This window comes from Perca flavescens, chromosome 22, assembly GCF_004354835.1.
Source record: "Perca flavescens isolate YP-PL-M2 chromosome 22, PFLA_1.0, whole genome shotgun sequence".
NCBI classification, from domain to species: domain Eukaryota; kingdom Metazoa; phylum Chordata; class Actinopteri; order Perciformes; family Percidae; genus Perca; species Perca flavescens.
In genome coordinates, this window is record NC_041352.1 from 5415023 (window position 1) to 5441505 (window position 26483).

Consider the following 26483-nt stretch of genomic DNA (forward strand, 5'->3'; position numbering starts at 1 on the left):
TTCCAGCTCATAAAACCCACGAAAACAGGATTTCAAAAAATTAGAATACTGTGAAAAAATCACCATAAGAAGGACTGGACTGTTGGCCAGTGGTCCAAGGTCCTCTTTTCCGATGAAAGTAAAGTGTGCCTTTCATTCGGGAATCAAAGTCCAAGGGTTTGGAGGAAGACGGGTGAGGAACAGAACCCAAGCTGCTTGAGGTCCAGTGTGAAATATCCACAGTTAGTCATGATTTGGGGTGCGATGTCCAGTGCAGGTGTTAGTAAACTCTGCTTTCTTAAATCCAAGGTCACCGCATCAGTCTACCATAAAGTTTTAGAGGACTTCATGATTCCTTCTGCTGAGGATCTGTATGGAAATGCAGATTTCATCTTCCAGCAGGACCTGGCCCCTGCCCATACCGCCAGAAGCACCAAAACCTGGTTTGATGCCCATGCTATCACAGTGCTTGACTGGCCAGCCAATTCGCCGGACTTAAACCCCATTGATAATCTATGGAGGTATTATCAAGAGGAAAATGAGGGGCACCAGACCCAAAAACAAAGAAGAGCTGACAGCAAGCATCAAGGAAATCTGGGCTTCCATAACTCCCAGCCAATGCCACCGGCTGATTGCCTCAATGCCACAGCGCATCGAGGCACTGATTAAGGCAAAGGGATTCCCTACCAAGTATTGAAGATTGACGTATCGTTTTGAAAGTACCATATTTTGATTGATTTGATGTGATCCTAATTTCTTTTTTTTCTGCAAAAACTGAGAAGTAAATGGTGATTTCTTCACAGTATCCTAATTTTTTGAAATCCTGTTTTCGTGGGTTTTATGAGCTGGAAGCCCAAATTATGTACAAATAAACAACTAAATACTTGAAATCGTTTAAGTTGTGGGCCCTGAATCTATAATCTATGGAAGTTTAACGTTTTGAATGGAATTATGGAAATAAATAAACTTTTCCATGATATTCTAATTTTTTGGGAAGGGTCTGTATACTGGTCCAACCCTAAACCCTAATAGACTATTTTAACACATTAAAAAGAAGTAATGGTCAGAGAGATATGTATATCTACTTTAAATGTAATTTAATTATGAATATTTAATTAATACTGTATATCTGACCTGTAGCAAAACTATATAGCTCGCAGTCAGCACAATATACTATATATAGGCCATGTTCTCTGTGTGTGTAGCACTCACATAGTTACTGTGCAACACAGTGAAGAATTCTGGGTGTGTGATGAACTTTACAGCAGGTGACTGGAGGAGATGGCTGATCTTCTGGTGATTGACAGGGGATGCGGGGCCTGTAGACAGACAACGGGCAAATTACTTTCTTTGTATAGTATTTTTAAGCACTGAAGTAGGTTTTGACTAATCTATTATATGTACTAATACATAGCATGTAACCTTTAAAAGTACTGCATCAAAAGTTATACAATTGTAAATGACATTAAAATAAAATAGAACCATTACCAATACCAGGTATTTAATCGGTCAGTAGTCCCACAAATATGCATAAACACAATCCAAAACACTTTAAAAATGATCTCTTTAGTCTGTTCCTTAGTGGGCTTGGTTGAAATTAAAGACCATTGCTAAGCATAACGGACCATTGCCATGTTCTGCCGGATGTCACTCCTTAAACTCCGGTGGATTTCTGAGGACTATGGTTAACTGCTCCTCAGATCTCTGCAGGGTAAATCCAGACAGCTAGCTAGACTATCTGTCCAATCTGAGACTAAAACAACCTTTGAATGTACACGTTCCACCAAAACAAGTTTTAATTTGCAGCGGTAGCGCGGCTCTGTCCGGCGGTTGGCGCCGCCCATGACGATTGTGATTGGTTTAAAGAAACGGCAATAAACCACAGCAGGTTTTTTTCCCATCACGGATTGCTGTGTGGACTAGCCAGACCCTCCTCCGCAGCGCTGTGGAGGAAGGTCTGGCAAAGCGAGACTACAAACTGTATGATTGATAATTAATGCATGTGTTTGCATGCAGCTTCTTGCCTAAGATAAATTTCCTACAGGACGATAACTTTTATCTTATCATATATTCACCCACTCAAAAAAGACTGAATAGACAAATGAGCCCATGGGACACAATTTCCTTGGGCAAATGTTACTCCAAATCAGCTAGGCAGCTTTTCAAGGAGATACACCAAACACGTCAAAATAAACACTCCCAAAGAAGTCCCACTTTGTCTCACTTCTGGTCAACGGAAATTTTTAGTTTCTGTGAATTATAAGTAGGCTAAGTAGGCTACAGAGTTTACATTGCTATGGACGCAGTGTAGAAGACGGTAGAGAGGCAATGGACTATTTTCTTTAGCGGAAGTATTAAAATTGTTTTAAAATCAATGAAATCTTTTTAAAATAACTTTTTTTGTGTCAAATTATTGATTTAATTGGTAAGAAGCCATTTAGTAAGTATATAAGGATAATGTAGAGCAACGCCTCATGTCGGGGTCCTGCATCACCCTGTTGGGATTGTATTTGCTATAAAGGCCGGCTCGCTTACTGACTTACTGAAATAGCGGGGATGTCAGTTTAAGCTGTAAGGAGGCTCAACACTGTACCTGTCTGAGCAGTATCAGAATCAGTCTCTGTACTGCTGCTCCGCTCTAACCTGGGACTCCCACCATCCTCCTCTGTGGCCATGGTCCTTTGGATGTTCTGGTACCTGCAGAAACAACAAGTTGTCCTTTTACAGTAGTATAAAGATGGAAATAGTTTATTTCTTCGGCTTGTTAAATATATTACTGGGTAACCCTTCCTTTTACAGACTTTCCAGACCTTCACAGTGTGTTTACCACTAATGATGATGATCCCGAGCATGGGCTATGTGTACTGCCTCCCCACCATAGATGCGCAGCCAATACACTTCATCTAATTGCTAATAATGAGGTTGATAAATGGGGTGAGGACACTTGTTTTAATGGTTTTAACGCTTCAACCAACGCTAGAAGTTCTAATGGCCAAAATCTTAGCAGCGAAAAATGGCTTAACGCAAATGACCACTGGGCTGCCTGAGGTTATTGTGGGAGCAATTAAAACTCAATTTGACTCCAAGGATGCCCTACTGGCCGCCGTCTCTCTGCCCAAGTTCAAGCTACGCTGGGTAAAAGAAGAAGCCAGAAGAGACCACATCAAGTCTCCTCACGACGGAGTGCTGCTGGAGGGCAAGAAAACATTTGCCCTTTCTGTGAGCTGCTATCTGACACGATAGCCCCCACAGGCCGGAGAGACAAACACGACAAAAGTAGGGTGAATCAGACGTGAGACTGATAAAAATACCATATTTATTGATGGGAATATTTGTGATTAAATTACATTATACTTAGGTGTAATCATAATTTAATCCATTTAATCTGAGCGCCTTCTGCTCTTAGACAAGGTGGTGCCCCAACCACGAGTACAAATAATTATTTTGATTTATAAATTGATTAAAAGACACATTTTTAATTAATACCCCATTCAATACATATGTAGTAAGCCATTGATTCACGCTACATTGTTTTTACAATTTAAATATGTTAACTAAGAAAAATACCCATATAGTACTTAAAAAGAAACATCAGTTAAAATATTGATGTATTTTGTCCAATAACATTAGTGTTAGTATGCCAACACATATCGCATGATTTATAAAGGCTATAGTGTCTACTATAATCTTTATAGTTGGAGCTCTCTATATGTATTTCCAATCTCACCTCCTGTTAAGTTGTTCCATTTGCTGTGTGGATCCTGAGCGGGGGATGCCGGGGTTACACTTGCTGCTGTGGCTTGGTCTCTGCCAGGTTGTGGTCCGGTTCGCATGATCCACATAGAAAACTCTGCCATGGCTGTCGATACGAGCTTCCCAGTCTGTGGCAACAGAGAGGTTGGGGAGAATTAGGAAATGTTATTAGCTTAAGTTTCTATTCCGCTGTTAAGAATGTGTTTGTCAATCACATTACTGTTAACTGGATGTAAACAAACCATTTTGTAAAAGTCTTTAACCCTAAAGCCAAATAATTGTCTGATTGTTAACCAATATTCATAATATTTCACAATGCCGTTTTTTCTATTGATCAGTTGAAAAAATGAACAAGATGTGAAGCTTCCTTTCAACTGTACACAATAGGACACATTGCATTATTTGTATACTAATAAAATGTACTTACAAATATTACAAATTCTCATATAGCTATTGAGATACATCTAGGGACAGTATTTTGTGGTTCATTACCATTTACACATGACCTCAGCAGTTTAATAAACTAGGCTATATGTCTTTCCATTTCCTGCTACTTTAATGCTGTAACATCATAAAACGAAGCCTGAGTGGGTAATTAATGCCTTTATGCATAGGCTGATGCATGCCTTGAATTGCAAGGGCTTCCAGGTATTTTCTGACAAGCTGGTTAGTGATAGGATCCAAACCTACGGGCAAATGATTGAGAAAATAAGTGTATCTCTCCATTTTGTAGAGAAAATCATTCGATCTTGTGGTCTTCTGGTGTGTCAACCAATATAGTAACAGCTTATAAAGAGGCGACCTAACCAAACCTAATTACTCCATTGTCCTAAAAGTTATTTACTCGAGAGTGGCGTGTAGAATAAACATGGACAAATTTACATAAGCACAAGTGACAAGTGGGTGAGTGCATCGCCCACTTTGTCACACCCATGTAGACATCCTATCTGGAGAAAACGTTTGTATGCAGACTGATCTCATGAAATGGCGTATGTATGACACGCCAATTCGTATATGTCATTTTGGCGTGTTATCAAGACGCATAATCGCTTTTTAGCGCGTTTATCAACGCCGTTCGGCTGCCATTGACCTACAATACGTGTGAATTTCCGCCGTAGCGAGTAGTATGAAAGGACGTAAGTCTGCGGATGGGTAAAACACAGGACTTTCACCCAGGAGAGCCGGGATCGCGTCTCGCGTTTGGCGTTTGTCAACCCAACATTTCTTTCCTAAACCCAACCGTTTATTGTTTTCCTAAGCGTGTGACGTTGGTCACCGTCGTGTTTTTTTGTGTTACTAAAGCCTTTCCCAATGTTCTTTTCTTAAACCCAACCTTATTTTTATTTATTTTTTACACGCGTGTGACATTCTCGTGGCACGTTCTTGCGATAGTACGGCACGTTCTCACGATAACACACCACGTGGCGTCGTATGTTTACATCCGTTGTATACAGCATAGACATACGCGTGGATAGCTCAAAATGCATACAGATAACACGCCATTTGGCTTTAGGAAAGTGGTGTATGTTTACGCAAAGTCATGATGCCATGTTGTTGTATGACATTTTTTTTCAAACGCCGCCACCCTAGCCATCTCACAAGCCCACTCTTGAATTGACGTTACTTCAGAGTGCCAACACAACAGTTCTGCAGTCACCAGGTACGCATGTCAAGTCTGCTACACATAGTGACCAGCTATGACCAGTGTTCGGGCTCACACATGAGTTATCCCAGCAACAGTTACATTACATATGGGGCAGTAAGGAGCACTTAACTCAGCCAGATGACCTCGCCTGTCTACTCAATGATAGCTAATAGCTCTGCAGCAGGACGGAATCATAGTGGTGGTGAAGAGTCAGCAGATGAAGTTCATTCACCAAGCAGCTCTATCGCAAGTGGGTCGATAAACTCATTACACTCTTTACCTTTCTGCCAACTTCCGTCTGTGGGTATAAACACCCAGTTCTTGTGGCAAATACGAGAGGACCCTTGTGTTGTCTTCACATTCTGTATACACCCCTTGTCTTCCTGGTCAAAAATGACCCGCCTTTATCAAACCCCTAAAAAACAACAGCTTAATTGAATTTTGAATGCCAAATCTATTTGGTTGATTCATTTATCACAGACTGTGTGAATATCTTAGTTTTCCTTCTTCACAGTGCAGAAAAACTGCATTTATTCAGTGGAGACATCACTCGTTTTTACTACAATACAGCTGTCATAATGGTTTTCTTTATTAAAGTAAAGATGTATTATTAATATTATTTATCAAGGTACTGCACATATGCAAGATAGTACTTGTGTGTCATAAGGAAGTAGCAGAAATGTGCAGAAAGTGTGAATGAATCAACTAATTAGCACATGTAGGGTGGTATGCAACTGTGTGTGAATGGACTTTGCAGATATATTTCTCACATGCATAGCAACACAGTATGTGTTTTACAGTCCTTCTTTGGCAGATAGAACTGGCTTTTGCGCTTGCTGGGAACAGCTGCTGAGAAGTCCTGAAAGATCATCACTGTTGCCGGCCCGTGTTTCAGCGCCTGGGCTTTTTCCCCATCCCCCTCGAGACGTTTAATACACGTTGCTTGTCCAGAAAGTTGTGGAATTTAACCAGAATAGGTCGTGGTCTCACCGAAGTGGTGGTTTGGGAGCCGCTGAGCCATGTGCCCTCTCCAGCTTCATTCGGCCCATCTTTGTTTCAATATTAAGCATTTTTGGCAGCCAAGTTTAAAAAAACTGTGCCGGATTACTTTCCCCCGCGTCTTCTGAAAATCTGACGATGCCTATGTTCTTCCTCCTCCCACGGTTTTCCAGATCATCAATACGACTGTTCATGTCAAGCACATATCTTTCCAGCGCACTCTGTTTGCCCTCAACTGGATCTACAGCATCCTCCGGCGCCGAAATTCTTGTTTCCGCTTCAGAGATATGATTTGCATGGCTGTCGAGTTCTTCCATGCTATAGACTTGCAAGAGTTTGCGAAATGAAATATTCGTAGGCTGTAATGCAGAAAATAAGCGTCAAGCTCAACTAATTGTGACCTCTCTTCAATCCGTCATTTTGAGAGAGACAGCTCTACTAGTTTAATTTTGAATATATTGCCCCATTCATCCATATCAAACGTGTTTTCGGCATCAAGGGAAATAGCAGCTATTGGGGATTGTCTATCAGCTACAGACAATATTAATGAGACGCCTAATATTATCTGATGAGCTACACCCGCGAATAATCCCCACCTGATCAGGATGAATTAAAGTAATAACCCTATTTAGTCTATTTGCCTTTTTTTGTAATCTTAACATATGACTGCATTATAGAAATTGGGCGGTATTTCTTACAGTCTCCTGGGACTTTACTATTCTTAGGAACCAAGTTGACAAAGCCTGCCTAAATGTTGGTGGTAGTGTGCCTTTCTCCAGTGCCTCTCTATATTCCTCTAACAGAAGCGGAGCCAGTTCCGTTGCAAAACTCTTAAAGAATTCTGTTGTGATGCAATCGGGTCCCTGCAGGCAGGACCCTTTAATTTCCTTCATAGTTAAATCTGCATCAAGGAGTTCTCTTTGCTCTTCGGTCAGTTTGGTAAGCCCTAGTGGATCTATGAAGGAACCCTTTTCTTCATCAGTAGAGGTAGATAATGACCTATAGAGATCAGTGTAAAATTCTTCAAAAATGTTGTTACTATCTAAAGTTTCTGTAAAAACATCTCCAAAATTGGATCTAACTGCAGAAATAGTGAGGGCAAATTCCCTCTGTTTTGTGTATGTAGTGTAGTTATTTTCCTGCTTTGTCTCCGAATTCAAAATAATTTTGTCTTCCCCTGAACAAATTTAATTCAACCTTCTGAGATAGAATATTATTATATTAATATTTTAATTAAGTCAGGTTTCTCAGGCCATTCTGCTTTAGCACTATTCCTCTTATAAAATGAAATAATGTGTCCCCTGAACACAGCCTCGAAGGTATCCCATGCCATCCCTGAAGACGACACCAAAGGCCAATTGATCGCCAAGTAATCTTTTAGCTCAGACCTAAGCCATTCTATATTTTTTGGCTCCTGTTAAAGGTAGGAATTAAGGCACCACCTATAAAGAGCACCTTCTCTCACTTTGAGGCAGCAGGTCTAGGCACACCCACGTATGGAGATTGCTATAATTCACATTTAATAATTAATATCACACATTCTATAGCCCAAGGAGCCAGTGATTTGGCCATTGAAAAAAAATCTATCGCAGGATATGTCTTGCGCACTGATGAAAAAAAATGTATAGTCTTTTCCAGATGGGTTCAAAATTCTATAAATATCCACCAAGCCCAGAGTCTTACAAATCCTCTGTAGTGTGAGAGAGAGGGGCCCTGCGTTCTGCAACCCCACTGTAGTCCAGAACTCAGTCCACTATCAAGTTAAAATTACCCCCTAGAACAATATTTTGGTTCCTTAAAGGTTGTAATTTCCTTTCCAAATCTATAAAAAAAAAACTGATAATTTACATTAGGAGCATACATTTTACACAGAATTAGCTCTTTTATATTATTGTATTTCAGCCAGCACAATAACTCATCCCAAATTATCCCAAATTAATTTCATTAATATAAAATTGCAAAAGTTTGCTATTTAATGTAGCAACCCCCCTACTCCTGCTAAATCCCACACTATGAAAGACATATCCCACCCATCCTCCACACAATTTTTCAGATATCACAGCCAACATACCGTATGAGTTTCCTGCAAAAATTCCACATCATGTTTGTTTCTTTTAGGCCTGGATATAACCTTCCTCCTCTTATTTTCTTTTAAAGATTATTTTTTGGGCATTTTTGGCCTTTATTTTGACAGGACAGCAGAAGACATGAAAGGGGGAGAGAGAGGGGGAATGACATGCAGCAAAGGGCCTCAGGTTGGAGTCAAACCCGGGCCCGCTGCGTCGAGGAGTAAACCTCTATATATGTGCGCCCGCTCCACCAACTGAGCTATCTGGGCACCCAACCTTCCTCCTCTTGATGGGATTCCCAAGCCTATTAACATTCCAGGTGGAGAAACGCTTAAGTTAGACAACATAACTATATATTAAAATTTCACAGTCATCTTCTGAGCACATAACAAATACATAGTGGTGATGCCTAAACACAACTTAACTCGCCTGGGCACTCACACCATCCCTGAAGCACACAAACAGCTATTCAGTGCTTCTAATGGGAGATGTGTGTTCAACATAACACGCCAAAGCACGAACTGGGGCATAGCAGATGTAATTTTGCCTACTTGTCCCGCGCATGGAGTGAAAGACTTATATATTTATAAAGCATTGCTCCTATATTAATACACACATGCTTATATTATAAATGTTTTATTCTTGATTAAGATAATTTTATGAATGATGAATTCACCGTTTCTAAATTAAGTATGTTTATTACAACGCAGTTTTAAGTAAATGGTTTACAACTATTTAGTATGTACATTTATGCATGCATTTATACGTATAGTGACGTAGATATGCACGGTTTGTGAGTGTTTTAAAAAATGTTTTAGAAACACTTATAAACCCAATTCATGATCAATCCAGGTAGTTACTAGCTGTTAGTATTTAAGTAAGTATTTTGCGTGACCTCATTTAAAGTGAGGAACACCTAATAAGACAGCAATTCATTATTAGGAAAGCATTACTAGTTTTTAAGTGGTTTTATGAAATTCAACTAAATCCTATATTTTAAACATTTGAGAGTAGCAGTGCCGATCTGGCTATCACCAGACCAAGCTCAATCTTTTAAGATTGAACATTAGTCTGGGGAGTCTGCTCTGTATGTTCTACTGCACAAGAGGCGTGATCAACGGGCATAGTTCAAACGACTCTGTATGCAATTGGGGAGTCCTTCAACCAATCAGACCAACGGTCCAGGTGACGTATCAGCGACAGTGGCATCAACAGGTTGATGCACTTTGGTGGCTGCCATGTTGAATGTAAACAAAAAGCTGCTTGCTGTCGCTTCTCTATCATCATTGTGTTAATCCCGCCAACAGCGCGCCAGGTGGATAAGCCAGTTTGTGATTGGTCCCTGCAGATCTGTAACGGAAGCAGGATAGATAAACGTACAGGTTTCCAGCCTGAGCTGCAGGACGAAATCAAATCGCCGGCAGATCGGGCTGGGTTTACCCAGTCTACCGATCTAGGCCATTGATATAATACTTCATTTAGAAATGATGAATCCATAATTCATAAAGCATGACAATACAGTCATTACACACATTTAAGATGAGCTTATTTATCAAGAAGTAAAACATGTATAACTGTTTATAAATAACATACAAATGAGTATTAATAGATGTGGATGAGGATATGTAGGATTAATGTAGATACATATTAATGTATGATGAATTCAATATTTACTGATATTTACCTAATGCTTCATACAAAAAGTAAGGAAATTTGGGTTTGGTAGATTATTTCTCTGTGGTAACAACGCTTTTTGGCAATAAATCTTATACCGTTGGAGAGCCTGTTTAGTTCCCTTTCAAATGGTGCCCCATTTGTAAGGAACATGCATTTGTAGGATGAGCAGCAGCGCTGAGTATATGGGTTGCACCATTAAAAATTTGACAAATCTTCTATGTCAATGCCAAACAGGTTAACTCGTTTGGTGGATTGGATGATTGAAGTTTGAAAAAACAAGACATATTGGCAATTTAACAATTTATTCATTTCAGAAACAGGAGCGTCAGTAGCATGTGGAAGAACCATACACAGCCACAACAGCCTGGCACCTCCTCCTCATGCTGGTCACCAGCCTGAGTGAATGATGACAAGCCTCCAAACAAGTGTCAATAGCAACAGCAAAATAACCTGTTTGGCATTGGAAGAGAAAATATGGCAGATTTTTCATGGGCGCAATCCATATACTCAGCGCTGCTGCTCATCCCACAAATGCATGTTCCTTACAAATGGGGCACCATTTGAAAGGGAACTAAACAGGCTTTCCAAAGGTATAAGATTTATTGCCAAAAAGCATTGTTACCACAGAGAAATACTCTACCAAACACAAATTTCCTTACTTTTTGTGCTAAGTTGTTAAACCAAAGTCCCCCAACTCCATAAATCATCCGCGCCTCGCAAAATATCTAAACACCTTTTCGTTTCAAAAGACGAGTCTGCCTACAGGTTGGAAATTGACCACCTGGTTACCTGGTGCAGTCAGAAGAACTTGGAGCTAAACACTTTGAAGACAGTAAAGATGGTTGTGGATTTTAGAAAGGACTCAGCCCCACCCACCCCCATCACACTGGGTGACTCCACAGGCAAAACTGTTGAGTCCTTTCGCTTCCTGGGCTCCATCATCTCCCAGGACCTCATTATCAAAAAAAACAAAGCAGAGGATGCATTTCTTGCGGATGATGGTGCACTTCTACACACGGCCATCATTGAGTCCATCCTCACCTGCTCCATCACCATCTGGTAGGTGCTAAGGACAAGGTCAGACTGCAGCGTATCAAGCGCTCTGCTGAGAAGGTGCTTGGCTGCAATCGGCCGTCTCTCCAGGACCTGTACTCCTCCAGGACGCTGAGGCGAACGGGAAAGATTGTGGCCGATCCGTCTCACCCCGGTCACAATCGCTTTGACCCTCTCCCCTCTGGCAGGAGGCTGCGGTCCATCATGACCAAAACCTCACGCCATAAAAACAGTTTCTTCTCCTCTGCAGTCAGCCTCATTATCAAGACCCCGGGCCCCCACTGATATTGACTCTCAATCCTACATTCTGTCCTCAGCACATTCTATATATCCTGAACTTTTGCACATTGCTCGACATTTGCACATCCTGCACTAATCCATACAGCCTCTTTTTTTTAATGGTAAATAGTTATATGTACCGTATGTGTTATTTATTTCATATTAATGTTTAATGTGTTTATGTATGCACCAACAACCAAGGGAAATTCCTCGTAAGTGCTACTTACTTGCCAATAAATCCTTCTCCTATTCTGAAATAAGAAAATGTACAAGTCATGAATGAAAAATGAAACAAAAGAAAAACATACTGTAACCTAGGACCAGGATCAGAGCAGAACATGACAATGAGTTACGTGCTGGCGCTATTAATTATTATTATCCATTCACTCAGCACTTCTGTGCAGTCTAACAACAGCTTTTGGTCCTTGTACAGGTACAATTGTGACACACTGTGTCCGGCTGCTATTTGGCAAGGTAATTCCAGCATCTAAATTCCACTAACAACTACAAACTGTTGCTTTTACATATGTGCATGAATTAAACAGACGGATACAGGTGTTAATATTTTTTTGAGTAAAAACTACTGCTGTATAATTCTAGAGAAACAGAAAACTCTGCACCTTTTTTAATCACAAAACTTGCATTGTAAAATGTAGTGTGTAAGGAAAACAGCACACTAGTTAGGGAATCTTAGTTGAATGATGATGTAACAGCTGAGTGGAGTTTGGGCCTTCCAGCAGCAGACCTTCCTGCTCTGAATCAGCAAAGACCAGTGAGCCATCCAATACTGAGTACAGATCCAACCATTAACCAAGCAGGACAGAGCAATATAAAGCTGTACATCTAAACCTAAAAAAGTGTGCATCGGGAGGATGAGATGATGACTGCAATCACAGAGATGTTATACTGTATGTTTGGAAATCAGACTTGGTAGCATGCACTTGATTGTAACATACAGCCACAATAACAGCAAACCACATTGTTGATGTGACTCCAGAGTAAGACTGGTAGGTGTTGGTTCTTACTTGGAGGTAAAGCTTGGTCAGTGGCAGCAGGAAAATGGTTAAGGTCATGGCTGGGTCGCAGGACTGGAAGATGGCCAACAGGAGGGGAAAATCCTGAGCCTACAGGACATCAGAGACACAGTACGGGATACATTACCATACTGCTGGGGACACACTAATCCACCTGGCAGATCAGGCAAAGGAAACTTAACTGGGATGCTGAGTGAGCTATATTGTATATATATTTGTCATCCGTAACCATATCATTTATGCCTAATTTTCCCTAGGAGTTTATGGAATTAAATTAAATTAGGTATCTAATAACTCCTGAGAATGTCTCTTTAGCTGCTAAATGCTCCACTATTGTCATTAGCTAGTCTCTAAATGCGCCTGTCGGCTGTTGGTGCTGAGCATATCGTTTTTTTTAACCGAACACAGCTGCCTGCTGCTGCTGCTGGAAACAAGGTTGATAGGAGTGGTGAGACTGAAACAAAGGGCTGTACAACCAAAACAATGAGCCAAAAGAGGCTAACACAACAGCTGAGGGACACTGCAGACATAGTAATAATTCTCTGTGGGTTCATCACTACTAGCGACACCACCTCATTTAACAAAAAGTCATTTAGGCCATTGTTTAAAAACAAAATTCACTCTCAATACAAATGAGTTGTTAGCTGACACATTTTTTGTGTATTACCAAGCAGACACATAGTGTTATTTTCTACAAATGATATGTTGTTTGATCAATTACAACCAGATTAAATAAACCATTGATCATGATGTATCATGATCATGATTGATGTAGTGAGCTACAAAAATACAGCTAAATAAGTGAATAAATTGTGTTTTATTTCATATCTGGGTAAATTCAATGAAAAATACTATTCCCATAATCCTTTGTTTTGTCATGAATTGCAATGTATTTCCAGTAGAGTAGCCTAATCCAAGCCAATATATTTTCTGTATAGTTAAACTCTTAGCCAATCAGGGATCACTTTGTTGGGTACTGGAGAGAATAAGGAGGGAGTCTGAGATGACACGTAGACCAAGTTTAGCGTTGCGGTGACTGATGTTTGTAGACTAAAGTACTTTTAAAGTATTGGCACTAGTATCATTTTGCAAAATGATATTTTGCAGCTGAAAAATGATACTTGAACCGTTAGCTAACAGTCGTGTGTGACGCGCAGTTTGGGGACTTGTTATCCCATAGATTTAAGTGAAGTGCAGCCGGGTTTACAGTGTTTGTTGTTTTCACTAGCTTCGGAAAAGCGTGAACTGTAAAACGTGGACGTTTAAGCTAGCGCCATGGCAGCTTTCACCAGGGCCAGGAGAGACGAGGACTTAAAAATGCTGAAAAGCTAAATGGCCAAAGATAAACTGGATTGCTGGCTTACATGCGTAAGAAGAAGGTGAAGTTCTGGGAATAGTGGAAAATGGTCACATTAATATAGATGTCTGTACAAAGTTGAATAATACCAATATTGTATAAAAGTTGTGGTAATTTGTGCTTGTATAAAAGCTGATGCTAAACTGAAATGCAAGCTTTAATTTGGATGAAGAAGTAGCTAAAAGAGTAATCAATTGGTCTCAATCTCAATCAGCTACGTTGAATTTCAAATTAAACACACACACAAAATGATACTTACCTTGGTCTGACCTTATCTGCATCATGCAATTTCAATAAAGTAATACATTCACTCAAAGAAAAGGCATGCAGGGTAATGTATGCATTAAAAACCAAGCTGTTCAACATTAACATTCCAAATAGAATCTGGACAAAAATATTTGATAGTGTAATTGAACTGCTCTATGGAAGTGAAATTGAGGGCCCACTCAGTGATTGGAGCAGGACTACTGGGCCAATAGATGCCCTCCACACTGAATTATATCAAAGAACTCTAAACGTTCAAAGTAAAACACCCTACTTTTATTGCTGGTTAGACCCTGTGCTAGTTAGGTATTCTCTAAATCCTGGTACAATGAGTAAATCAGCCTCCCTTATTTAGTCATTCTCACCCAATTATGCTATATAAGACGTTTGGTGCTGTCTTCACCCAAATGGAAGAGAATATTCATTATTTTCACATGTTCATCGTACATTCTCAAGAATCGATTACTTCTTAATATAGTATAGTTATCTCAGACCATGCCCCCGTTGTACTCTCTATGGCCCTCCCTGGCCTCCCCCAAACAATACGACTTTGGCGCTTTAATTCAACCCTACTTTCGGATAACGATTTTGGGAATTTTATGGAGGAACAGATAGCTTTCTTCTTACGTACAAACATGTCACCCGAAACCTCCAGCTTGGTTGTTGGGATGCTTTAAAAAGCCTACCTCAGGGGACAAATTATTTCCTACTCTGCCAACATGAAAAAGAAGGGCAGTAAAGACAGACCAGATCTAGTCAACCAGATCAAAACAGTAGGGCTGTGTTCCATTGAAGAAATTCTTAGTCGACTAACACTCATTCAATTGTATCGACTAATCGATTAGTTGAATTAATCGACAGATCTGTAAATCTGAGTTTCTCCGCAAAGAGTCATGCAAAAGGATGCATATATTGAATAAGATAATGCCTCCTTTGCATATTTAAACACATTTCAGAAAACATGTAATACAACAACAAATTGCCTTAATGAAAGTAATCAAAGTAGGTTTCACGGTGATATCTATTAGGTAAAATGTCAACCCTTAATTCTTGGGTTTACCAGAGATGTGCTCGTACGTTTCTTGGAAATAAGTCATTCAGCATGAAAAAAGCATAAAACATGACTTATCAACTAAAGAAATCTAAGTTGACTAAGACCAAAACGACCGATTAGTCGACTAATCAACTAAGCGGGAGCATCCCTACAAAACAGTAGACCAGCATTTGCTCTAGTCAAAGACCCAGAACTTCATAAACTGCGTGCTGAGCAAGTGCACATCAGAGCACTTCCAATTAGGAACACACACACAGACACATCATTTCCAACTGGGAATCCGTTCAGCAGGCAAGAACATCAGGTCTCAGTCATTGACACACGTAAAGTTTTTAAATATGTGAAAATAAGGAAGGCTGCTGGGCCTGATGGCATTACTCCACGAGTTTTAAGGACATGTTATAGTCAACTTGCCTCTGTTTTCACTGACATTTTTAACTTGTCACTCTCTCTTTGTGTGGTTCCAAATTGTTTTAAAAAAATCAATCCTAATTCCTGTGCCTAAAAAAACGACTGCCACCTGTATGAATGATTTTAGACCTGTAGCGTTCTGTGATTATGAAGTGTTCTGAACAGCTTCTGAAGACATATATCAACAACAGCATACCTGCCTTAACTGAAGCATTACAATTTGCATACAGATCAAATAGAGCTGTGGATGATGCTGTATCCCTGGCTTTACATACTGTGCTCCAACATCTAGAGGGCAGGGAGAAGTATGTCAGGATGCTAGTTGTCGATTATAGCAGTGCCTTTAATACTATTAGACCTTCTATTTTAATATCTAAGCTGTAACCGGCAATTTCCACTGGATGCGGAACGTCTGCGGAACGTCTGCGGAACGTCTCCGAAACGTCGACGGAGTCATTAGGTTTCCATTAAAGTCAGTTTGTGTATTTCCACAGACTGTGGAACGTCTGCGTCCCGACTCCGTCCCGGTTCCGTCAGTCCGCAGCAGATACGCAGAGCTTCTATTTTTGATGGACGACGGAGAGCTCCGCAGCAATTCAGCACACGGCAGATAGTGCGGGACAGGAAGTCGAGCACAGAAACAAAATAAATATCCGGTTAATTTTCAAAATAAAATACACCGTGCTCACGGCGGATCATATTTCCCTGCACTACACCTTGAAAACACAGCACAGAGCTGTTTCCCCTCTACTCCTCTGGATGGAAACTAAATGTTGTGGTTTTGTGGTTATATTCCACCTGAATTTGCGAGAACTTGTGGGTCCTCGTGACTACAGCTGTCAGTCATGGCCGCAGCCGTGCTGCAACAAATCCGGACCTGGTGGGTATAGACGGACGGCGGAGCACGCAGCAGACACGCAGCGGAGCCAGTCTGCAGCCGTTACGCATGCTGTGGAAATCCCCGGTTAGACGGTTAGACTGCACTTCTATCTGCAGGTGGATACAGGACTTGCATGGATACAGGCCGCCCTGTAGTGCTAAACACTGGAGCACCTCAAGGCTGCTGTCTGAGTCCTTTATTATACAGTCTGTATACCTATGATTGTATTGCCAAACACCCCACTAATAATGAGTATGAATAGTAATAATGAAATTTGCAGACGACACTACTGTGATTGGACTCATTGACAACAACTATGAAATTGATAGAGATGAGGTGAGTAATTTGATCATGTGGTGCAACAGAAATAATTTGTCTCTTAATGTGGGGAAAACTAAGGAGGTCATCATAGATTTTACAAAGAACAAACCCACACATACACCTGTCTTTGTTAACAACTCTCCAGTTGAAACTGTTAACACCTTTAGATTCTTAGGCATCCACATTTCAGACACCCTCACATGGTCCTTCCATATCAGCTGTGCCATTAAGAAGGCACATCAGAGGCTTTATTTTCTGAGGTGTCTTAAGAAATACGGTATGTCCCTTAACATTCTACAGAACTTTTACCGCTGTACAATTGAAAGTATACTGACCGGTAACATTGTAGTGTGGTTTGGCAGGGCTACTTCACATGACCTTAATCTTCTGACAAAAGTGGTCAGGACTGCATCTAAAATCATTGGGGTTCCCCTTGAATCGCTCCAACACATTTACTGGAAACGCAGCACTAAGAAGGCACGAGGTATTCTGTAGGATTCTAGTCATCCGGCATATAATCTCTTCTCCCTCCTTCCATCAGGGAGACGTTTGCAGAGCAACCCAACGCGCACAACACGTTTTAGGGATAGTTTTTACCCTAAGGTAATAAGGTTATTGAACGATAGCACAACAGGAAGGAGGGCTGTGGTTTGAACATAGTCACTTATGTATATTGTGTTTGGATATTCTAGATGTTTATAAATGCTATTATGTTTTAAAATTGTTATTATTGATTGGTGCTGAGAGAGTTCTAAGGCACATTGTATTTCATTGCTGTGGTACTTCGTATTAATATGCATATGACAATAAACTTGAACTTGAACTTCAGACTAAATACAACCTTCTCTCAACACATCTAATTGAACAACAACTCCTGATGAGCAAAAGCTTGTTCTACATTCATGTTGACAAACCTGGAAAGCTGTTAGCTAATCAGCTGAGGGGACATAAAGCTTAACAGTTCGTAACCAAAATACGCACAGAAGACAGGAGTGTCACCTCTGACTATTCCAAAATTAACAATACACTTAGACCTTTTTACTCTCGCCTCTATACTTCTGAAGCTCTTAATGATAACACATTGATAGACAACTTCCTATACGATTTAAATATGCCCACGATTTCTTCTGAGAAACAGCCTATATCACCAGAGGAAATAGCTACTGCAATCTCCTCCTTGCAATCTGAAAAATCCCCGGGACTCGACAGGTTCCCTGCAGAATTCTTTAAATTATTTTCTCCATCACTCAAAGATCCAACAGTGTGCATCCTACATGCCAATCTCTCTTTTGAATGTTAACGCTAAAATGTTGGCTAAAGTTATTGCCCATAGATTAGAGAACATTCTTCCTTTAATTATCTCTGAGGATCAAACCGGCTTTGTAAAAACTTGTCAACCCTATTTTAATATACACGTCTTTTTTTAATATCATATTCTAAGGGGGAACTCGTCAAGGGTGTCCCCTGAGTCCACTTCTTTTCGACCTTGCCATAGAGCCCCTCTCAATTGCCCTGCGTAGCTCCCCAGACATCTGGAGGAGGGGGGTTGAACATAAAGTGTTGCTTTACGCAGATTACCTTTTGGTTCTCATATCAAACCCACCCCTTTAAAATGATGAAAAGCAAGTGCACTTACCTTGGTATTATAGTTAAAGAAAACAATTTAAAGGCCTTTTTAAAGAAAACTTCTTCATCATGTTAATCAATGTTTAGTACAGTGGTCACCTTAATCTACATCCCTCGTCAGCGGTATTAATTATGTTAAAATGACCATCCTTCCAAAGTTTTTATACCTTTTTCAATCACTAACAGTTTTCATGCCCAAATCTTTCTTTGATCTGCTGGACTCAGTTTAACTTCCTACATATGTACAGGCAAACAACCTTGACTTAAAAAAATGCATCTCCAAAAGTCTAAACACAACAAAGGCATGGCACTTCCCAATTTTCAGCTGCAGCTACTGGGTTTATATTCACGTTCTCACACTTTGGTTGGACTGACATTCCAGAGTGGGTAGCTATGGAGCTGAATTTGGTCCATAACCTCTCTATCTTATCCCTGCTCTGATCACTCCCTCTCCCTTTACACATCTCAATCAATTACCCAGTTATCACACGTAACTTGAAAATTTGAGATCAGTTCAGAAAACATTATCACCTACTCAGTTTCTGTCTCTTAAAGCTATGGTGGGTAGTTTCTGTCTCCCCCATGAGGAATTCTAAGTAATGACAACAACACTGTTGGCGCATCCACATGATACAAGACTTACTTGATCGCGCATGCGGCCCCACCCCTCCTCGATGCAGTTGCTAGCAGCTAAGGAGGACAGGAGGATTAAAAAAACATGATGGACTCTTCAAAAGAGGTCATTATCTTCACTCGAGTTTCTGCGCGGGAAAGTCACCAGACGCCACAATCTTCTGAACATAGCCACACTGAGAAATCCAGAGAGAGTTGTGTGGAGCTGATAGTCTTAATTAGCTTTGTAGCAACTCATTTGGCAATGGCTTGAATGTAACGCATGTTTATCAATATCAAAAAGTTACGCACTAAAGCTTTAAGTCCTATTCTGTTATGATCCTGTGTTTGGTTCTGGTTTTGTTGGTGTTTTTTAGTTTTTCAGCTGAAAGTGTCATTATATAAAGGCTTTGACTGGAGTGGGAAAATCAATGACATCCAGCATGTCACTGTGAGCAGAGCAGAGCAGATTTCCATAACTATGGTTATATATAACTATGGTTATGGAAATCTGTGTTGCCAGGTCCTTTTCATAATGTAAGCCTATGTGAAACTCTACAAAAACTTAATAGGCCTATGTAAATGTGAATTACATAATTCAACTCATAACATTATTTCTCTGCCTTTCTTTCATAGTTGAAACTGCAGAGAAAGAAAAACAGGAAATGTTGGGAGAGAGGGGGGGTTATGACATGCCAAAGACATGACAAAGATCCCTGGCTTGAATCTTACCTATGGCGTTATAGTTATGTGTTATAAAGCCTTAACCATTCGGCTACCAGGATGGCCTGTAGAAGTAATTTTAAAAAGGCTTTTAAATTTAACTTTATGTTAAATAATTTCATATCATGAGTAGTCTGGATCAACGCCGAATTTCCCTCACCTCCCGCTTTCTTTGTGTTTATGTTCTAAAAAGGCCTGCTTGGTTCTTCCGGGGAATGATTGTAAAGATTTACAAAGAATATGTTTATGGCATTGACTCTTTGACAGATTGGCGGGTATTTGCTGTGGACAAATTACACACGGTGACACACTGTTAAAAGCAAATTACATTTAACCATGTATCCAGATCATTTAAATAGCTTACTTTAATGTATTGTGTGAACAGTTAAGTTGATTAAAAATGTTATGTCACGTTTTCTTTTGCAGAGTGCAAATGTTCCACCAAAACAAGTTCCTTCCCAAGACCATTTTGCAGAGCTACTGACAGCTTTCTTTAATTAAAAGATGTGTATGCAGTGTGCCACCTAAAACTTTAATTACATCAATCCCGCTAAAAAATAGTAGGGGTCTAACTGGCCAAACTCTTGCCAAAACATAGCAGCAGACCAATTGAACCTCTAGCTGTTGTACTGATGTGCATGTTTAAGCTTTAACACAGAATGAAGCTGAGACTTTTAGGAGACAACTAATAAGAAGGTCATGTTTTATCTCACCAATGTTGTTTCTATCACTAGGCCCCGCCACAGCTGGCTCCCCCTGCTCTCCTCTCCTGGCCTCCTTCAGGCTCCCCGTCCTCCTCTGTCCTTCTGCCCCGCCCACCTTCTGGTCATCCGACATGTGCCCATCAGGTACCGACTCAAAGGCGCTCTCCTCATCTTCATCTTCATCCTGGGAGGAGAACACAGTGCTGCAGGAGAGTCTGTTGCTGTCAACTGAGGAGAGGCGGGTATGGCTGCAGAAGCGGCTCCTTCCCTCGTAGCCTGAGTTGCATGACGTGCTGTAACACGAAGTGCTGTAGCAGGAGGTGCTGTAGCAGGAGGTGTCGCAAAACTCACACTCGTTTTCACCCGGATGTCTGTGGGTGCTCCCACCAACTGTTCTCCCTCCTCCGTTACTGGATCCCCCCTCCTCCAGGCAGGAGGGGGAGATCCTCCTGTCTGCTGTATGTCCTCCTCCCTCACCTTCCAGGAGCTGGTTCAGCTCAGAGAGGCGTTCAATGGAGAGGCTGCGGGGTATGGAGCGACGGCAGCAGGGGCCTAGACACTCTGGGACCTGCAGGAATACACAGATATTTTAAAGAGGAAATAAATAAAGTGTTTTAATCGCAGTTAAACCAGAGACATCAAGTCAACATGCTTTTATTCCTATGGTATAGACCATTTGTTCGTAAAAGGCCATTTTAAAGCTTAGATTTAGTAAAAAACTGGAGACAGATATTCCAATTTTCAGTAGAAGTACTTTACCCTTACAAGTAAGTAAGCCATTTTTTATAGAAAATAATTTTACACTTAACTATAGTATTTGGACACTGTCATTGCACTACTGTTAATTATTTATGCATGTTTTGTCTCCTCATGCCTCTGTATACAGTAGAATAATGGCTTAAGCTACAGTCAGATTCAGATGAAACAAACCATTCCTGGCCTCACTTCTTTTCTTATTCTTTTGGCGGAGAAATTTGAGAATATTTTATGTCAAATCTTACAATGTTACAATGTCGGATGTTTATATTAAACGTGGCTGAAGCTTTGAATAATGAGATAAAAGTTATCTCTGTGAGCAAGAGCTGGCCGGTAAATCAATTTTATAAATGTAATCAAATTTATAGATTATTAATGGATTTTCACTTGGGTAATTAGAGTATGGAACCACTGAGCTCCTGCAGTTCATAGTAATGTAGTGTTGGTGATATGTGGTGAGTGTTTGTTCCAGTGCTCTGCACAGATCTGACACCTGCATGTCTGCTCTCATCCCAGGCTCTTTGAAGATCTGTGTGTTGCAAATGCGGCACAGAGCTCCCGAACCAGTCTCACGGCAGCTCGTAAAATGGTCACGTAAATTTAATCTATTGATTCGTGTACACGGACACGTTTATCTCCTTTTTTTTGTGATGGTCAGCAGGTTTTTTTAAACTAATGTATTTCAATGGGAAGCATCTTTCGTGATCACAGTACGATTCATTAAGAGCGACTACGGTAGCAATTAGTATATAGGGGGTGGATGGGTCAAACATCACAGGACTTTCACCCAGGAGACCGGGGATCGTGTCCCACGTGTCACGTTTCCTAAACCCAACCGTCCCGTTCTTCTTTTACTAAACCCAACTGTCGCTTTCTTCTTTTCCTAAACCCAACTGTCCCGTTCTTCTTTCACTAAACCCAACTGTCCCGTTCTTCTTTTCCTAAACCCAACTGTCCCGTTCTTCTTTTCCTAAACCCAACCATCCCGTTCTTCTTTCACTAAACCCAACTGTCCCGTTCTTCTTTTCCTAAACCCAACCGTCCTGTTCCTTCTTTTACTAAACCCAACCGTCCCGTTCTTCTTTTACTAAAGCCAACCGTCCGTTCTGCTTTTCCTAAATCCAACCATCCGTTCTTCTTTTCCTAAACCCAACCGTCCTGTTCCTTCTTTTACTAAACCCAACCGTCCCGTTCTTCTTTTCCTAAACCCAACTGTCCGTTCTTTTTTTCCTAAATCCAACCATCCGTTCTTCTTTTTCTAAACCCAACCGTCCCGTTGTTGTCCCGCGTTTCATGGAAACGTAAGCCCACCCACAACCTTTTCCTTAACTTAAGGGGCCGTGTTCATTTCATGGAATTCTGTGAGATCAGGTTGTAAAAAACGTGCTGACCATGATGGGAAAAAAAACAACAACAAAAAAGAGATAAACGTGTCCGTATACACAAATCAATAGATTCAATTACATGACCATTCCACAAACTGCCGTGAGAGTGGGTTGGAGCTCCTGAGGGGGAGTTTAATAGCGACGGCTGGCTAGCTGGTGTACCTGAGAGGGAGAATGGGTTGTATCCTCCTCTTCCTCATTCTCTTGCCCCTCCTCTTCTTTGGAGTTTTTAAGTGTCGGTGATGTGTCGGAGGTAGTGTCTTGAGTAGTGCTTGTATCCCCGGTCTCCTCCTCCTCCTGGCTGGAGGCTCTGTGCTGGGCCGAGGGTAGGCTGTGAAGGAGGTGGTGAATCCGGATGTAGTGGGATCGGGGTGTCTCCGGCTCACCGCAGGCCGACGCAATCACCGTTTCCAGCTCAGACACCGGAAGGGAGCAGGGACGGTTTCTGCGGCGTGAGGGAGCATGGGAGTTGTAGTTCGAGAAGAAGGACTGGCAGGTGCAGGGGACGCAGCTTTTTTCTTCTCCCTCTGTCACCTCCTGTTGGGGCCTTTCAGTTTGTTCTACAGAGGCCTCCTGGGATGGGATGTCTGTTGATAGTACTAAAGGATTGTCAGAGTTTGGCTCTGGCTGGGTTTCCTTCCCAACCTTATTTTCTTCTAAAGCCACCTCCTCCTCAACTTGTGGTGCAGACTCTGCTCTATGGTCGTCCTCATCTCCTCCATTCTGCCTGTCCTTCTTTCCTTCCTCCTCTTCCCCCTCTCCACTGTTCTCGTCCTGCTGTTCAGCCAAGGCCCCCTCCTCCTGCACCCCCTGTGGCTCTGTAGATGGGGGCTCCTCCCTCACTGTGTCCTCCACAGTTTCTTGCTCCTCTGTTGTCACCTCAGCCTCCTCTGTCTCCGAACGATGGACCATCTCGGGTGTGGAGGCTTCCTCTGTGGAGGCTGGTGGCACCAATGTCTCAGGGTCAGGAGGGGTGTCCAGAAGGAGGTCAGGCATGTCAGGTCCCACACTTGTTGTGTCATCATCATGTGCATGAGCAGCGTAGTTGTCATCTGCTGCATTTCCCCCATCAGCACAGGCTGACTCTATGACAAGGGAGACCTCCTCATCATCTAAAAAAAAAGAGCACATGTTAGATGTCCACTAAACTCAACTTTGAGAGTTAGTGCCGTTAAATTGGGTTGTGTTTACCATATTCCTGACAGTTGTGGCATGCACAAGTGTGAGTTGTGAACATTGATGTATTTAAAAGAGTACTTCACAAAAGTTAGCATATTGAGTCCTAACTCTAATTGTTAAATGACAACTTGGGTGAGTTTCCAACAGGTCTCTGCCCCCCAGCGGTGGCCTCTGAACTGCCCTCACGGTTGGAATTTCATCTCTTAAAGCAAGGGCTGGAGCAAACTAAAAATAAGAAACCTGCTGCCAAACTCTACCTCTTATCCTTTTTATATTACATGGTTATTATAAAAAGATATTTAATTACCTACAATCAAATATTTCAGGAATGACATGCACAGATAATACTATATGTGTATAAGAATCCCCAGCGATTTCTTTAAAGCTTCAAAGTTTAAAACATTTTTCTACAGAGAGACAGTTGACATGAGAGCTTAACAGCTGAGGGAAGATAGCAGGATTCATAATAGGTCTACTGCTAGATGGCATTATGCCCTTTGTACCTGGGTGCATGGAAGAAGTCAGCTCAAAGCGGAACTGCAACTGGCCGCAGACATGATCTGTTGGCAACCTGCGACCCAGCGAATAACTCACTACCCGATCCCTGCAGACAAAAAACAAAGAAGGGCAGAGAAAAAGAGTAAATGTGTATATAATGGAAGTGCAGCGACACAGGAAGAAAAATTGGATAATTGAAATATAGCAAATTTAATCATAGCTGACATCAGATTGTCACATGGAAGTTAAACTGGCAATAACCACACCAGTGTAGTGTATTTGGGATGCTTCCACAGCTCTTAAGACTTGGATCATAGAGCACAATAGTAATATTTTGACTGATGTCGCGCACAGTCCTACTGCACTCATCTTCACACACAGCTTACACCTCCACTACATAAATGTGCATGGTGTGTGTGTTTTACCCAATGGCATGTTTTTCCAATAGCCTCTGGACAGGGACAGAGAGCTTTCCGAGGAAACGCTTGATGATTGGCCGACTCTTGGCAAACTTATCCTTAACCTCGATCTCCAGGGCGTCAGTGGGCAGAGATACAAAGTTAAACCTCTGGAGAAACAGACAGAAGCAAGAACATCATTAGAATTAAACCACTCAGTGTTATTGGATTGGGATGATGTTTGATATTTGTGAATGCAGTACAGTTTCACCATTACATCATATACAGTACACTCACACTAGCCTTTAATATAGAAATCCCACAAGGACTAATCTGGAACTAATTTGCATTAGAGCATATGTATTGTATGAAACATAATGTAGCCTGGATTATGCTTTTTTACCAACATGACAAGGAAACATTTTGTCTATGTTGCGGTTAAGGTTAGTGGTCTTGGTTTGCTCTGTGAGGCTTTTATTACTTCTCATTATTATTTTGGACAAAACTCAAATCTAGCTGTCAAAGGCAACTGCTAGAGGGTGACCGCCACCCATGGAAGTCGTTAAGCCTATTTTAGGGGGGCTGAAGCTACCCTTAAGCCCCACCAAATAATAAGAACAATAATTATTAGATTTTTTTATTTTTTTACAGTGTACTCTGTATCACTCACTACATTGAATCAATTCCCTTCACCATTCATCTGTGTTGGCGATGTGTGTGCGTATCAAGGTTATTATAGTTTTGCATTTTTCATTAGTTTTTATTTTTATTTTGTTTTGACTTTTTGTTTTCAAATTCAGTTTAGTTTGAATTAGTTTTAAAAGTGGGTTTGCTAGTTTACTTTATTTTGTATTTTTTGAAAATGCTTAGTTTAGTTCAGTTTTTATTAGTTTTAGTGTTAGTTTTAGTCTTTTTTGTAATATGGGATATTTGTCAGGGCTCAGATACAAAAAGGTCAGAAAAAGTATTACTCTAGCAGGTGCTAGGCTCTACCTGTTTAAAGCGATATGTCTCTGGAAACAGTGACTACTGTGAATAGGGCAGTACCCAAGCCGGCAAAACCTCAGTGCTGTTCGATACTTCCCCACCCAAACTCAGTGAGCTCAGGCTGGTGGTACGGCGAGCAAGATCTTAATCAGCACCAGGGCCAAATGGGATACCATACAGGTTGTATAAGAACTGCCCAAGAGTGCTGAAACTCCTGTTGACGCTAATGAGAACAGCTTGGACCAAAGGAATCATTCCATCTCAGTGGCAAAAGGCATAGGCAGTCTTCATCCTCAAAGAGCAGAAGACCATCAGGCAGTTCAGGATTACTGCCCTGCTGAATGTCGAGGGGATGATGTTCTTGGCAGTTGTGGCTAGGAGGATGACCAACTACTTGATGGAGAATGGCTACATTGATATCAGCTGCCAGAAGGCGGGGATTGGAACATGCCACCATGATTTGGGAGCAGATTCAGAGAGCCAATGGCTCGATCTAGCCAATGCCTATGGGTCGGTTCCACACAAACTCCTTGAGTTTGCTCTGGACTTCTTCTACGTCCCAGAAACCATCAAGGCCATCGCAATGACCTACTTTCAAGATTTCCACATTTGCTTCACGCCGCATGATTCCACCATCTGGCAGCAACTGGAAGTAGGAATCGCAATGAGATGTTCCATCTCCCCCATCCTCTGTTGCTGCCTTCAAAGTGATCCTGATCGGAGTAAGGCCGGTGGTCGCCAGAGTTTGTTTGCCAGCTGGTCGGAGGCTCCCTCCTCTTAAGGAGCTCCATGGATGACACCACATGCCTCCTCCAAACTGCACCATACATGGCACGGCTC

The 26483-nt window shown here is 41.3% G+C and overlaps 1 protein-coding gene across 5 annotated transcripts in view; it reads right to left on the minus strand.

Moving 5' to 3' along the window:
* Positions 1-26483, minus strand: part of hecw1a (HECT, C2 and WW domain containing E3 ubiquitin protein ligase 1a) — a 96918-nt gene that overhangs the window by 34738 nt on the left and 35697 nt on the right. For 4 of the 5 annotated variants that reach the window (XM_028569102.1, XM_028569101.1, XM_028569100.1 and 1 more), the window contains 8 exons: positions 24684-24826; positions 24264-24364; positions 22744-23693; positions 20450-21008; positions 12480-12578; positions 3707-3860; positions 2573-2676; positions 1192-1298 (listed from right to left, as the gene is read on the minus strand). In XM_028569102.1, the coding sequence (XP_028424903.1) occupies positions 1192-1298; positions 2573-2676; positions 3707-3860; positions 12480-12578; positions 20450-21008; positions 22744-23693; positions 24264-24364; positions 24684-24826 (2217 nt within the window). The remainder of the gene's footprint in view (positions 1-1191; positions 1299-2572; positions 2677-3706; positions 3861-12479; positions 12579-20449; positions 21009-22743; positions 23694-24263; positions 24365-24683; positions 24827-26483) is intronic. The other variant, XM_028569104.1, reaches the window with a different exon arrangement.